General features: G+C 52.2%; 1 protein-coding gene across 1 annotated transcript in view; it reads right to left on the reverse strand.

Annotated features, from left to right (window-relative positions):
- The window catches only part of Farp2 (FERM, ARH/RhoGEF and pleckstrin domain protein 2), a 107,473-nt gene that overhangs the window by 50,858 nt on the left and 41,045 nt on the right, over positions 1-15,570 (reverse strand). Inside the window, 3 exon segments of the mRNA XM_047543424.1 lie at positions 524-602; positions 1,903-1,945; positions 2,757-2,861. Of these exon segments, the coding sequence (XP_047399380.1) occupies positions 524-602; positions 1,903-1,945; positions 2,757-2,861 (227 nt within the window).

Genomic DNA, 15,570 nt, shown 5'->3' on the forward strand with positions numbered 1-15,570 from the left:
CCGCGGCTGCGCCGTCCTCTCCCTGCCTCTGACCGGGCTTCCTTTCTCATTATAAAGTGGACACACGCAGAAGTGTAAAAAGCACAAGAAAGGAGTTGCTATCACCCTGCTGACCAGATGATGACTGTTAACACTTTCTTTCAATCATTTCTGCTAAAAAGCAGCCTTGAATTAAGGGGAGTAGCACAAAAGAAATGGCCCAACCCGCCTCCGCCCCACCACCTCAAGGGCCGCTGCAGCGGCTGCCTCCCCACGGGGTCCGTGTCAGGGCAGGCCTGCAGCCAGGCTGGTCTGCACCACGCGGCACGTGTGGCCTGCACAGCGCCCTTGTTCTGGGGTCCACCTTTGACCTTTCCTCCTGGCCCACTGCACGTGTCTGTGTGGAGTCGTCGTCAGAGTGTTCCTGTTAGCTGCTCCTCATCTCCTCTTTTGTGTGCACACTAACTCCTTCACTCTGAATTGTTCACGGTAGAGAAATGAACACAAGACCCTGGGTCAGTGCTCAGTGCAGTGAGCTCTTCACCTCGTATATTCTTCCTGCAACTGACCAGGATCAGGTGGGAAGAACTTCACAGCCAGGCGGAGCATTGCATTCTTTGGCCCTATAAAAAGAAAGATTTCAGTTTCACAAATAAAGCCAATTTTTTTATTAATTATCTTTCCATATATTACTGTGTGACTGAGCTACTACTTTAAAATAGGTTGTTAAACATTTTTTCTTCAGGTAGGATGGTATTAAAAAATTTCTTATGCATGAGTAATGAGTCCTAAGTACCAATCACAAATACTGAAGAGAAATTTCAAATCTTTTGTTCCCCTTAAATAGAGATCATTCTAGAAATCCTTAAAAGTAAGTAGGAAACTGCCCATTAAATGGTGGAATACATTCCTGAGTAGGCGGCAATGCTCAGTGGTAGAGCACTTCATTAAAAAAAATTTTTTTTTAAATTCCTGTTTACACTTTAGGATAAAAATGATGAAGTTCAGGTGTTGATACCATTTTAATACAGTCGTAAAAACATTTTTGAAATCCTTATATATGTTAATAAAAGGAAATGTTGCTACCACTTACTATACTGAACTAGAACTGATTTTGCAAAGAAAGGGCACAAGAACTGGCTGGGTTGCGTATCTTCACAGCCTGAAGTCTAATCACACGATGGCCATGCAGTTTCACCACAAAGAACAGCTGCTCTCTGACCCAGTCACAGTCGTGGCCACGATGCTCAAGGCTTCGCACCATGCACTTCCTGTTGCTGCACCAGAGCTGCACGTGGTGGCTGGGCTGCCCGCTGCATGTTCCCACGGGCGTACAGTAGAACAAGGAGGAGCTACTTTGCTAAGATGCATGGACACCTAAATGGCCTCAGCGTATCAGGGCAAAACAAAGTTACGTTTACATATCCTCTTCTCTTCAACTTTGTACTGGGAAAAAAGTCATGGTGAGTCAGAAAAGTAGAGACTCCATTGTACACGATGACAGAAGAACTGAGGAGTATGACTATATGCCTTAATATCTAAATTTAATAAAGAAAGTAGCAAAAACAATCATGCTCACAATTATAATTGTGTTTATCATTATGGAACAGTGTTGACATTTTATTAAAATGCTAACTACAGGCTGGGAATGTGGCTCAGTGGTAGAGCTCGTGCCTATGCAGAAAGTGCATGCTTACTGTTTTACATATTAGCCAAGATTTAAGATACAAAAAACATATCCCATGACTTCAACGTGAGGCAGTCATCCAGGACCACCCGAGTGAGTGTCCCCGCCCACTCTCTGCTGCAGCTGGATCCACAGCAAACGACTTCCAAGTTCACCTGTGGACACACCCGGAGCCTGACCTTCCACAGCCGGGCATCTGGGGGCCAGAAACTCAGAGAGGCACACAAAGGACTTACTTCGTACTTGCCTAATGATGGGTTTCATGGGTTCAAGCCAAATCTAAAGAGAATTTAACAAAAAAGAACAACTTGATTAAATAATTTCCCTATTTAATAAGTGCATTTTGTATCTTGCTACAAAATACAAAAATATTTAAGATTAAAAGAAATCTTTATAACAGAAATATTTTGACTCTACTCCCTTCTTACACTACTGAATCTTGATAAACCACAGGGAAGTTCAGCAATGTCTGCTTCAAGAGAAGAGGGCAGACACTAAACTGCTGTCGCCCTGGACACCACCCCTGATCCGAGCATGCAGTCGCTGTGCACAGAGTGAGCACCCAGGGTCACTGCAGGGATATGTGTCAACAGACACCTGATACACCTGCACTCACGGACCACCACCCGCGAGAGGCCCACTGCAGCCTCAGACCAGAGACCTTGGACAAACAGCCGTGCATGGGCTGTGGGCCAGACCCATAGTCGACGCCAAAGGCCTGCCTTCTGAACCAAGAGGTCGAGGTGGACTTCTCGACAGTCACATCTATGAACACTGCAGCTCCAACTTTTTAAGGTTGTGTCTACTAAGTACATCAGGGCAGAACCAGCTGAGTTTGTTCAGAATTCACTTTCAGAATGATTTTTGGGCAGGATACATCCGAGGCTGCTGTGTACCTCAGGGGTAGGGTGCCTGCACGTGTGCTGTGGACAGAGTGTGTTCAGGGAGGTGCGGGTTCTGGCTGCTTACATCAGCCGTGTAGCACGACTCTGATGAGAACGATGCTCCAGTGATCAATCTCTTGCTCTCATCATCGTGAACATCCTACCACAGAGCCAGAGCCTTTCCAGAAGCAAACCTGAGCACATACCCAGCAGGACTGTGCGTTCTGGAACTCCAGCCCGAAGTAGTCACACTCGATGAGGTTCAGGCGCTTCCACACCTGCGTCAGCAAGACCTGGCCGGCACACTTGGGCTGCGGAGAGGGGGAAGAGCTGAGGGCCGCGGAGCAGGGTGGCCTGGGCACTGCCGCGCCGCAGCTCCCAGGAAGCCCAGCTCACTTCCTGCGCACCTCCTCTGCGACCACCGCAAACAGACCGGCGACCCGAGGTGTCTGTGCCCACAAACGGAGGGCAAAATGAACGAACATGCTAAGAAGCTCCTTCCACCTTACGTTCTTACTGTGCTCTTAGTTGTATTTCTCTGTAACATAGTTCTTTGAGTTTCAGTAAATATTTCATCAAAAAATTTGATATTTGCTAAAAAGTGGAGTCCCATGGTCTTTGATTACATAGACTCCCAGTGAATAATTTATTATTTGATAGCATTTCACATTACTGAGAAGAATGTGAACTGTTCAAAAACGCAGTGGGGCATATCAGTTCTCCACAGAAAAATGGTTATATCCTATTTTACACTATTCACAAAAACAAACGGCAATGACTGAAGATAGAAGAAAACAGAGGAGACCATCTCTATGATATTGGGGATCATGAATTCTGGGGTGATGTCTTCCTAAGCACAATAGGAAGACCGACCCTGACAACCCAGAAGCTTCTGAACAGGAAAGTCAAAACCTGCACTCATACTAGAAAAGCCAGGGTCTGTCCTCTGCTTCACTCTTAGGAACTGGTGAAGAAACACGAGGAGCTGTTAGGGACCTTCTAACAGCAGGATGAACTACAACAGGGGACTTCATTCACCCGTGAGGAAACAGCCCCACATGCTGGGTGTGAGTCAATGTGACCCAGGGGAGCATGTGAAAGCACTTTCAGAATCTAGAGTGCACGTGTGCCTTTGCCCCGGCACCCCCACTTCTGGAACTGCCCCTGCGGATATTCTCATGAACTGCACAGCACTGGGTACACAGCACAAATTCAGCAGAGGGCTGGCAGAGTGTGTGCCACCCCGCAGCTGGCGAAGGGAAGTCCAGAAGAAGAGAAGCCCCTGGAGACCACAGAGCAACGTCCCCACGCAGGTTACGAGAGGAGAATTCCAGTCTCCATTTCCACGTGGTGTGAGTGACAGGGCGGCTTGGTAACACACACATGCACACACACCCTACAAGATCATACGCAAGCTGGATGCAGTGGTGCCTGCCTGTGACCACAGCTACTCTGGAGGCCAAGGCAGGAGTATCTTGAGTTCCAAGGCCAGGCTGGGCTACTCAGGGAGACCCTGCTTTGAGACAAAAAAATCAAAACCCAAGTCATGTGAAGCGGGGAAGAGGCTCCTCCATGGCTCCAAAGCATGTTATGCCCCCAAAGTGTGACCACCAGGTTCAGGCTCTCTGTCACCCACAGAGTTCACGCCCCTGGAAGGAGACTTCTTTGGAGGAATGAACCTGTAATCCCTTGTTTCTTGTTTTTTGTACACAAGAAAAGAACAGTGCACACCTCAAAGTGTCAAGCGCAAGATGAGCGAGTGGCCTTACAGATACTGTTCTCCTTCTCCTTCCAGTCCTGGGGGTTGAGGCCCGGGCGCTCTGCCCCTGTGCTGCACCCCAGCCCTTTCTGTTCTGAGACAGGGTCTCACTAAGTTGAGAAACTGGTCTGGAACTTGCTGTCCTCCTGCCTCAGGATCCCAAGGACCGGATATTTTTCCGGTCGACGCCACCTGGGTCGACAGCATCTCCTGCGAGGCACACTGACGCAGGCGTCTCAGGGTGGGCCCGTGCTTCCCTCAGAAGGCAGGCCTGCGCCCGTCCTTCCAGACCAGCATCAAGCCCCAGGGCTGGACGGCCAGGAAGACATGGCTGAAGCCGACTCCTGCTGGTGACACCGCGTGTCGCAGGGCCACCCTCTGGGCACACCTCCCTCCCCTTCGTCCCCATGGTCAAGTCCGCATGGCAGGGCAGGAGGCTATTAGGTACATGGGGTCCCTCACTCTGACACAGCCCTGCCGGGCTGCACCTCAGCACCATAATCATGCAGCGGTGAGCACATGCCTCGGTGGTTCCAACAGAACGCGCTCGCCCTTCCTGCTGAGAGTCCTACACGCGTACCGGCCATGGTGAGGCCCCGCTCTCAGGCAGGTCCTCCTGCCCACCATTAGTGCTCCCCACTCTCAGGCAGGTCCTGTGCTCCATTAGTGCTCCCTGCTCTCAGGCAGGTCCTCCTGTGCTCCATTAGTGCTCCCCGCTCTCAGGCAGCTCCTCCTGTGCTCCATTAGTGCTCCCCACTCTCAGGCAGGTCCTGTGCTCCATTAGTGCTCCCCGCTCTCAGGCAGCTCCTCCTGTGCTCCATTAGTGCTCCCCGCTCTCAGGCAGCTCCTCCTGTGCTCCATTAGTGCTCCCCACTCTCAGGCAGGTCCTCCTGTGTTCCATTAGTGCTCCCCGCTCTCAGGCAGGTCCTCCTGTGCTCCATTAGTGCTCCCCGCTCTCAGGCAGCTCCTCCTGCCCAACATTAGTGCTCCCCACTCTCAGGCAGGTCCTCCTGCACTCCATTAGTGCTCCCCACTCTCAGGCAGCTCCTCCTGCCCAACATTAGTGCTCCCCACTCTCAGGCAGCTCCTCCTGCCCACCATTAATGCTCCTCGCTCTCAGGCAGGTCCTCCTGCGTTCCATTAGTGCTCCCCGCTCTCAGGCAGGTCCTCCTGCCCACCATTAGTACTCCCCACTCTCAGGCAGCTCCTCCTGCCCACCATTAGTGCTCCCCACTCTCAGGCAGCTCCTCCTGCCCACCATTAGTGCTCCCCACTCTCAGGCAGCTCCTCCTGTGCTCCATTAGTGCTCCCCACTCTCAGGCAGCTCCACATGCTGCATTAGTGCTCCTCTCTGGTGCTACAGGCATGCTGCTGTCTACTTCCTGTCTGGATGTGCTCTTCCTGCCAGCAGGTGACCCTCAGGGGCAGGGACTTGGGCCTTCTCCACCCTGTCTCCAGGCCTAGCACACTGCACACAAACGGGCCGGCTTCCAAACTACCCACCACGTCCTGATCTGATGGTGGCTGTGGAAGCTAGGTCTGCAGAATGGCAACTCCTTCAGCCCTTCCCCTTTCTTCAATGCCTGGCCACCTGTGTGCCAAGCTACCCACTCTCAAGGGTGATATGTCCTGGATGCCAGGAGACCTGCCCCCATGGAATAGCAAAGCCACTATGCCAATCATGCAGATGCACACAAGCACATCCAAAATGCACTCCACTACCTGGCAATGTCAGCATGCACCAGCCAGGTGCTCTGGTCCTGGTGCATGTACATTCCCCACAGCTGAATCTTCCTGCTGAGCTGACCTCTATCTCTGGGCGACGGCTCCTGTGTCTCTCCAACAGTTCTGACTACGAGCCTGTTTGTCTGGGTAAGCAGGGCTACTTCTGCTTCCTTGGTCACCATCTGCATGCAATATCTTTTCTAGGCTGTGCATATTAATTATCAAGTGAGTTTCTTGTCAACAGCATACAATTGGGCCTTACAGATTCTAAAATTTGTGTGCAGTCATAAAAGACCCCAAAATAGCAAAAACAATCTTGGAAGAAAAAGTTGGAAGCATGAGACTTCTTGAAGCCACATTACATAAAAAAGCTACAGTAATCAAAGTGCGATAGCATGGGCATCAAACAGACCACTGGAACAGAATGGAGAGCCCAGACATAAACCAAAGCACATCAGATCAACTAATTTCCATCCAGAAAATAAAATGAGGAAAGTATGACTTCTTTAGTAACAGCCCCGTGGGACCTGAACACTCTAGTGCAAGGAATGAACTCGGCCCTTCCCAGCGTCACACACAGAAGCTCAATGCAGGCCAGACCTGAACATGGGGCAGGCTGGGGCTCAGTGGTGAGCACTTGCCTGGCACGGGTGAGGCCCCAGGTTCCATCCTCAGCACCACATGAAAATAAAGTAAGAAGATTAAGGAATCGTTTCATCTACAACTAAAACAAATATTAACAACAACAATGAAAACTTGAACATGTGACCCGAAACTGCAGACTTTGGGGAAGTGAGCGTGGAGGAACACCCTTGAGCTGGTCTGGGTAATGTCTGTTTTGATATCATACCAAAAGAAAAACACAGCACAAAAAGTACAAACAAACAAGAGGACCACATGAAATGGAAAGGCTTCTTCTGCATGGCAAGGAGTCTCTTCTCATGGGCTGGCAGAGGAGAGTTGAGAAGCAGACATCTGATAAGGGCTAATGACCAACACACACGAGAAGCGCACATAGCCCAACAGAAGAGCAGACAGGCCAGGTATGGTGCACATGCCAGGAGGCTGAGGTAGGAGGCCCAAGATGGAGGCCAGCCTCAGCACCTTAGTAAGACCCTGTTTCAAAACAAAAGATTACAAGAAAGAATGGGGATGTAGCCCAGGGTAAAGCACCCCTGGGTTCAATCCTTAGCACGCACACACACACACACACACACAGGAAACAAATAACAGACATTTTTCCAAAGACATAAAAGTGGACCACACAGCCAGGGGAGGGAGGGAGGGAGGGAGGGAAGGAAGGAAGGAAGGAAGGGAGGGAGGGAGGGAGGGAAAAGCAAGCAAGAATGACCAAGAAAATTCTGAGAAAGAAAAACAGGATTGGCTCATCACACCTTAGAATTCCTGCAGGAGCACTGTCACTAAAAAGCAGGGACATGGTGCAGTCGAGGGTGCAGAGAGTCACGACACTCAGGCAGTCCACATGCAGGTCCACATACAGAACACGGGCATGTCCGACACAGGCGTGTCCTGTCAGCAGGGAAGAAGGGAGTTCAATAAACACCACCAGGCGGTCATCTGAAAAAACAGACTGTGCCCTCGATTCTGGCTTTCCAGCATGATAGATTCAAATGAGTAAGAAGAGTTGACATGGAAACATCTATTCAAAGTGCCTCAGTGAGGTCCTTCTGCTGCAGACTCAGGGTGAGAAGAAGGCCGTTTTCAGTGCACTCCAGAAGATAAAAACCACAACAGGAGGCAGGAGAGGTTGGACAACAGAACATTACAAAAGTCTGTACAGAAAGAAACACTGTAATGTCAAAAGACTGCTTTAAAGACAAAGAGGGAAAACACAACTCACGCTTCAGACAAAGGGCTAATTTCTTTAGAAAACATGGAAATGCAAGAATCCTGAGTTACGATTTCATACCGAATGCAAACGTGAGCAGCGTCCTGATTGCTGACCCTGAGGTCCAGCGGGCACTGGGCTCTGCGGCCCTTCCTTGCAGCCGTGCCTGTGTGTCTCCTGAGGCTGCTCCTCTGCATCCTTCACAACACACAGTAAATGGTAAAAAAGAGGAAGAAAAAAGTGGGCAGAAAGGAGAGGCTGCTCGCAGACACGTGAGCCTCGCCCGACACAGAGGCCCAGAGAACGCAGTCGGGGTCGGAGACACCTCCCTTGTCTGTCGGCTGGCAGTGCCTGAAGTGGGAACAGCTGTGCTCAGACCACTGGTCCCCAGCCCTCCCCGCAAGCCGAGCTGCAGCCAGCCTCTCCAGGAGCAGAGCCTTGCACAGGCGCAGCAGGGCTGCAGCCACGCACAGAACTGCTGGGACCTGCGGCAGCCAGCCAAGGCCACTCCCAGCGGAATCAGAGAGGCTGCTGTCAGTGCAACGCCGCGGAGACTTCCAGAGCGCGCTGCCCGAGGGGGGCACGCGGCACACACGCCCTCGTGAGGCAGCGCAGCTGGGCGCAGGGCTGAGGTGTCTGGGGCGGCCGGGTGCGTGTGCGTGTGCGTGTGCGTGTGCGCAGGCTCTGGTGCAGCAAGACCAGGGCGGGCCCGCTTTCCTACCTTTCCCTCTGTGCTGAGAGCGTGTCCTGGACCAGGTGCGTCTGTGTGTGAAGACGGGCGCGTGCGGGCGGCAGGCTGTGCACACGCCAGGGCTGAACAGGGAGAGGAGGGGTGGGTGAGGTGGGGGCTGGTGGGGGTCAGCAGGGGCTGCAGCCTGCAGTGGACGTCAGGCCCACAGAGGGAGGGTGTCGGCTGCAAAGGGAGCCCGGGCTGGGGTCAGCAGCCCTGCCCTGCTCACCAGCGGGTCCTGGGAAGAAGGCCTCCACAGCACAAGTCTTCCTGGGAGAAGGGATGAGCCAGGGAGGGGCTGGGGGGGCAGGCGGTGCAGCGGAGAAGCCCTCAGAGGGAAGCGGACAGGCCCAGAGCTGGACTCCTCACTGGCCCAGTCTGGGCAGGCTGAGCGTCAAAGCAAGCGATGGCAGTGTTGTGCTTCAGAGGTGAGGCCCCCAGAGCCCACGGGGAGGCTGCACAAGCAAGTGCGCCCCGGGCTGTGAGCGCCTTAACCTGATCGGTGTGCTGATTCCCTGGCGGGATTAACTGGGTGGTACTGTGGGCAGGTGGGGCTGGGGCAGGTGGGCCCCTGGAGGCGTGGCTTTGGGGTGCATTTCGTCCCTGGCCAGGGGAGCTTTCTCTCTGCTTCCTGACCGCCACGTCCTGACCTGCCTTCCTCCCCCACATCCTTCTTCCACGATGCTGCTCACCTTGGACCCAGAGCAACGGAGTCAGGCGTCTAAGGACGGGGACCCCTGAAACTGTGAGCCCCAGACAGACCTTTACTCCTCAAGCTGTTCTTGTCTGGTTTTTCAGTCACAGCAGTGAACCAACTGACGAAAACAGGCAGAATGAGTGGAAACCCACTGGGCAGAGTCCACCTGACAGAAGCAGCTCTGCACCTGATAAGCAGAGACGTGCGTAGCTCCAGAGGCCTCAGCACCATGGTGTGGCCTGCCAGAGACGCCCTGGTCAGGTTCCAAGGGGTCAACACCAGAAACGGGACACACTGAAACCCTGTCCATGGGATGGAGAGTGGGAACCCAGCACCTCCTGTGCTATCCTGCCAGAGGGGCACGCCCATCCAGGTGCAAGGGAAGTGTGGAGTCAGGTGGTCTCATCGAACAGTGCTGCTCACTTGACTGCGACAACATGCCAGAGGCAGGTCACTTATAAAGAGAAGAGATTTATTTTGGCTCACAGATCTGTAGAATCTTGTCCAAGAACGAGGGGCGGGGTCCCACTGCTAAGGCAGCACGGATGGCAGGAGTGTGCACTGGAGCAAGAGGCTCACCTCGTGGCCAGAAGCAAAAGGAGCAGGAGGCAGGGCCAGTGCTCAGCTGCCCTTCAAGGGCACACCCCCAGGCCCCAGCTCCTCTCCCAGCACTGTGGTCAAGGTCGTGGACACAAGGCGGGGCGGCCAGGGAAGGCACGAGCAGACAGCCTGCTGCTGGCAGAATGTGCTCTTGAGAGTGTTGGGCACGGGGCTGGCCACTCACTCTGAAGTGGCCGGGAATAAAATCCTTGGCTACTCTTGCATCTTTTTTCAAGTTTTAAACTGCTTCAAAATACAGACTGCAACACTTAAAAATACAGAATCTTAGCCCCCCAAATCAATAGAATCTATATACAAAATAATCAATAAGCAAAAGCAGTTCTATTTCTATAAACTGCTATACTGAATCCTACATATCAATGCTGAGAAAGTTTCCATCTATGAAATTGGGATTTCCCTCCATATAAAATGTCACTTCTCCCCAAGCGACCTATCAAGTCCGTGCTGTTCCAAAGACAATCCCAGCAATTGATGTCTATGGAAACTGAAAAGCAGATCAAAAAACTACATAAATCCCAAAGGCCTCAAACCTCAAAGAAGAATAGTACTTTGTTGGGAGAAATCCTAGTTTTTGGCTGGCAGCGTCTCAAGTGTGTAAGGAAAACCTTCACACATCCACGCCCGTTAGGAAAACCTGTGGAGAGGAGGGTTCTGCTCTGGCCACCTAGGAAAGTAAAGAACTACCCCAAGTTGACCTAGTGTTACCAAGGGAACCCACATAGGAGCCTGGGGGTCTGACCCACCTGGCACATGGTGATTGGGCAAGAAGCCTATAAAGTGTGTAGCTGTTCCCGCAATAAAGGAGTTTGCAGGCTGCTCGCCACAAGCCTGCTCCCCAACTCCTGGAGCCTGCGTGTGACTCCACCCTTACCTGTGTCTGAGCTAGCCCGGCACAACTACAGTACTTAAGTCGGTGGGTGGTTCTGATGGAAAGATAGGGTAAGAGCCGGGGAACACAGGATCCAGAAACAGACTCCAGACCCGGCCCCGCAGAGGCACCATGAGATCCAGCCCTGGAAGGATGTGCTGACACACAGTGCCAGGGAACTGGATGTCCACACTCGAGAATGCCAACCTCTGGCTCACACCACACACAACGAATCCAACATGACCCACAGAGAAGGAAGAGAACACGCAGTTCTCAAACCAGTCACGAGAAACACCAGCCACAGGCCAGAGTGCTGCGCATGGCAAGCCCACGCACCCGAGGGCATTGTGCAGATGGGAAGGAGCAGGCACAGACCAGGAGAGGTCTGCAGTACAGAATCCCAACAGGGGCCAGGCACGGTGGTGCACACCTGACTCAGGAGGCTGAGGCAGGACGCCGCCGCATCCAAGGCCAGCCTCAGGAATTCAGTAAGGCCCTGAGCAGCTTAGTGAGACTCTGTCTCAGAATAAAAAATAAAAAGGGCTGGGGGCGTGGCTCAGTGGCAAATTGCCCCTGGGTTCAAACCCCAGTACTAAAAAAAAAAAAAAAAAAAAAAAAAAAAAAAAATTCAACAAAGGTCTTATAACCAACACACAGATCAAAAAACCATAAGCAAAAGACAGGCGGCCATGAAAGACAAACAGGCAAAGAGACCTGAAAAGGTACTTCACAAATGAGGGTACTCAGATGGCCAGTAAGAAGAAGAGAGAGGTGACACGATGTAAGAGAAATGCACGTTAGAACCATGAGATGCTGCTGGAAGCCCTCCAGGAAGCCCTCCAGGAAGCCCTCCATGAGAAGACACTGGGAGCCCTCCAGGAAGCCCTCCAGGAAGCCCTCCATGAGAAGACACTGGGAGCCCTCCAGGAAGCCCTCCAGGAAGCCCTCCATGAGAAGACACTGGGAGCCCTCCAGGAAGCCCTCCAGGAAGCCCTCCATGAGAAGCCACTGGGAGCCCTCCAGGAAGCCCTCCAGGAAGCCCTCCATGAGAAGCCACTGGGAGCCCTCCAGGAAGCCCTCCATGAGAAGACACTGGAAGCCTTCCAGGAAGCCCTCCAGGAAGCCCTCCATGAGAAGACACTGGGAGCCCTCCAGGAAGCCCTCCATGAGAAGACACTGGAAGCCTTCCAGGAAGCCCTCCAGGAAGCCCTCCATGAGAAGACACTGGAAGCCTTCCAGGAAGCCCTCCATGAGAAGACACTGGAAGCCTTCCAGGAAGCCCTCCAGGAAGCCCTCCAGGAAGCCCTCCATGAGAAGACACTGGAAGCCTTCCAGGAAGCCCTCCATGAGAAGACACTGAAAGCCCTCCAGGAAGCCCTCCATGAGAAGCCACTGGAAGCCCTCCAGGAAGCCCTCCATGAGAAGACACTGGAAGCCTTCCAGGAAGCCCTCCATGAGAAGACACTGAAAGCCCTCCAGGAAGCCCTCCATGAGAAGACACTGAAAGCCCTCCAGGAAGCCCTCCATGAGAAGCCACTGGAAGCCCTCCAGGAAGCCCTCCATGAGAAGCCACTGGAAGCCTTCCAGGAAGCCCTCCATGAGAAGACACTGAAAGCCCTCCAGGAAGCCCTCCATGAGAAGCCACTGGAAGCCCTCCAGGAAGCCCTCCATGAGAAGACACTGGAAGCCTTCCAGGAAGCCCTCCATGAGAAGACACTGAAAGCCCTCCAGGAAGCCCTCCATGAGAAGCCACTGGAAGCCCTCCAGGAAGCCCTCCATGATGGCTGAAGGCAAAGAACAAATGATATAAACGCTGTGAGAATGTGGAGCTATTTTTGTGAATGTTAAAAACTGAGGATGTGACTAAAGTTGCATGTGAACATACCCTAAGCCCAGAAATTCCAGTCCTGGGTGCGAGCCCACGTGTTAGGGTTAGCCGCCTAAAGTTCATGTGTGAGATAATGAGATAATTCAAGAAAGCTGAGGTGAAATGAGTGGGTTGTGAGCGCCTTAACCTGGTCCCTTGACAGGGATTAACTGGGTGGAAACTGGGGCAGGTGGGTTCCTGGGGCCTGGCTTTGGGGTGTATATTTTGTCCCTCTCTGCTTCCTGACTGCCACATCCTGAGTTACTCTCCTCTCCCACACCCTCTGCCATGATGTCCTGCCTCACTGTGGGCACAGAACAATGGAGTAGATATGCTATGGTTTGAGGCTCTGAAACAGCCAAATAATCTTTTCCTCCTCTACAATAGTTCTTGTCAGGTCTTTTGGTCACAGCACTGAAGAAGTTGACTACAACACCAGGAAAAGACACATCCAAGAATGTTCACTCCTAGTAGCCAAAAGCTGGAAAGAGCTGAAATGCTCACTCAAAGCAGAATGGATAAACTGTGGATTGTCATTTCATGGAAACTCCCCAGCAATGAAGCCACCATTGCTACCTGCAACACTGATGAACCTCACAGAGTACAGACTCTACAGTTACATTTATGTGATATGGAAGGCAGTGTGGAGATTCCTCAGAAAACTTGGAATGGAACCACCATTTGGCATGGCTGTCCTGCTCCTTGGTTTATACCCAAAGGACTTAAAAGAAGCATACTACAGTGATGTAGCCACATCAATGTTTATATCAGCTCAATTCACAGTAGCTAACGTATGGGATCAACCTAGGTGTTCTTCAACAGATGAATGGATAAAGAAACTGTGGCATATATACACAATGGAATATTACTTGGCATTAAAGAAGAATGAAATTATGGCATTTGCCAGTAAATGGATGGAGCTGGAGAATATCATGCTAAGCAAAATGAGTCAATCCCAAAGAACCAAAGGCCGAATGTTTTCTCTGATATGCAGATGCTATTCACAATAAGGGGGGGTGGCTAGGGAAGAACAGAGTTACTTGGGATGAGGTAGAGGGGAGTGAAGGAAGGGAGGGGCATGGGGTAGGAAGGACGGTACAGTGAATCAGACATTACCACCTCATGTGCACGGATGACTGCACGACTGGTGTGACTGTGCATTATGTACAACCAAAAGAATGAGAAGTCACACTCCTTTTATGTGTGATGTGTCAAAGTGCATTCTACTATCACGTATCAGTGATGAGAACAAATTTTTAAAAAGATGTGGTAAAACTGATTCATGGTGCTACAGATAAAACTATAGCTACTTTTATGGGGTGAAACTGAGTTGGAGGGCCCTGGGAGCCCAGGCTGCACCTTCCTCTAGGTGGGGGTCCACAGGCGTGCACACATGCAAGTTCACCAAGTGCGTGACATGAGCACTTGCTTGCAGATTTAACCTCAGTGAGAAGGTAAGTAAAGCTGGGTGTTCCAGCGCACACCTGATGTCCTGCCTACTTCAGGAAGCTGAAGCAAGAGGAATTCCAAGGCCCTGGAGTTGAAGGCTGGCCTGGGCAGCACAGTGAGGCTCTGTCTCAAAGTGAAAGTCAAAATGAACATGATCAAGAGGCAGGGTGGGGAGGTGGGAGAGTCTAGAGCTCACGAGAACTGCTCCATCAAGAGGCAGGGTGGGGAGGTGGGAGAGTCTAGAGCTCACGAGAACTGCTCCATCAAGAGGCAGGGTGGGAGGTGGGAGAGTCTAGAGCTCACGAGAACTGCTCCATCAAGAGGCAGGGTGGGGAGGTGGGAGAGTCTAGAGCTCACGAGAACTGCTCTATCAAGAGGCAGGGTGGGAGGTGGGAGAGTCTAGAGCTCACGAGAACTGCTCCATCAAGAGGCAGGGTGGGAGGTGGGAGAGTCTAGAGCTCACGAGAACTGCTCCATCAAGAGGCAGGGTGGGGAGGTGGGAGAGTCTAGAGCTCACGAGAACTGCTCCATCAAGAGGCAGGGTGGGGAGGTGGGAGAGTCTGAGCTCACGAGAACTGCTCTATCAAGAGGCAGGGTGGGAGGTGGGAGAGTCTAGAGCTCACGAGAACTGCTCTATCAAGAGGCAGGGTGGGGAGGTGGGAGAGAACGGTGCAGCTCGCACACCGCTCAGCCCTGCGCCAGATGCTCACTACGCCAGGCCTCTGTTTGAAAGGACAGAACACAGTGTCACCGAGCTCCCCTGAAGAGGCAATCCAGTGCAACACCTACAAAAGGGAGACGGTCACTTAAAATGGGCTGCTGAGTGCAGCCAGTGGTCCCGGGAGGAAAACCTGATGTTCTAGGAGAGCGATTTTCCTCAGGCGACAGAAAAACCCTAGTTACTTTTTAAACAAACCATTTTCCAAGTGCTTAACATCAGAGAATTTCTTTGACCATGTTTCAAAAGAGCAGGAACTGTCTTCTGAATTCTGTTCCCCAAAGACCAGTCACACACGTGGAGACTTCCAACAGAACGATTTCTCTCTGAGGACAGTCGCCTAGGAGTTCAAGTCCACGTATCGAAAAAGGTCAGAGATTGTGGACTCGCTGAGGCCCTCTAAATGGAGCGCCCTTGTGTCTGTCAGAGGGCACTTCCATCAGGGCGTATGCACTCAAGTCCAACCACACGGTCTGAAGAGGACGGCTCGTGGTGGCCAACGGTGACAGCGGCCACGTGAGGCAGGTGCAGGCACTGCAGCCCTGGAGCAGAGAGTTGTGGGTGGCAGGAGGCCAAAGGCTGCAGGCCTCCTCTAGACCTCCCCACAAGGGCAGAGGCATTCCCAAGGATGCCCAGAAGGTCAGGGAGACGCTGACCACCTCAAGAAGAGCACACTGCAAAAGCAGGCTCCACCTCAGCAGTCTAGGTCTCATGGCGGAACGCAGGCACGTGTGGAC

Source organism: Sciurus carolinensis, chromosome 3 (genome assembly GCF_902686445.1).
Source record: "Sciurus carolinensis chromosome 3, mSciCar1.2, whole genome shotgun sequence".
NCBI lineage: Eukaryota > Metazoa > Chordata > Mammalia > Rodentia > Sciuridae > Sciurus > Sciurus carolinensis.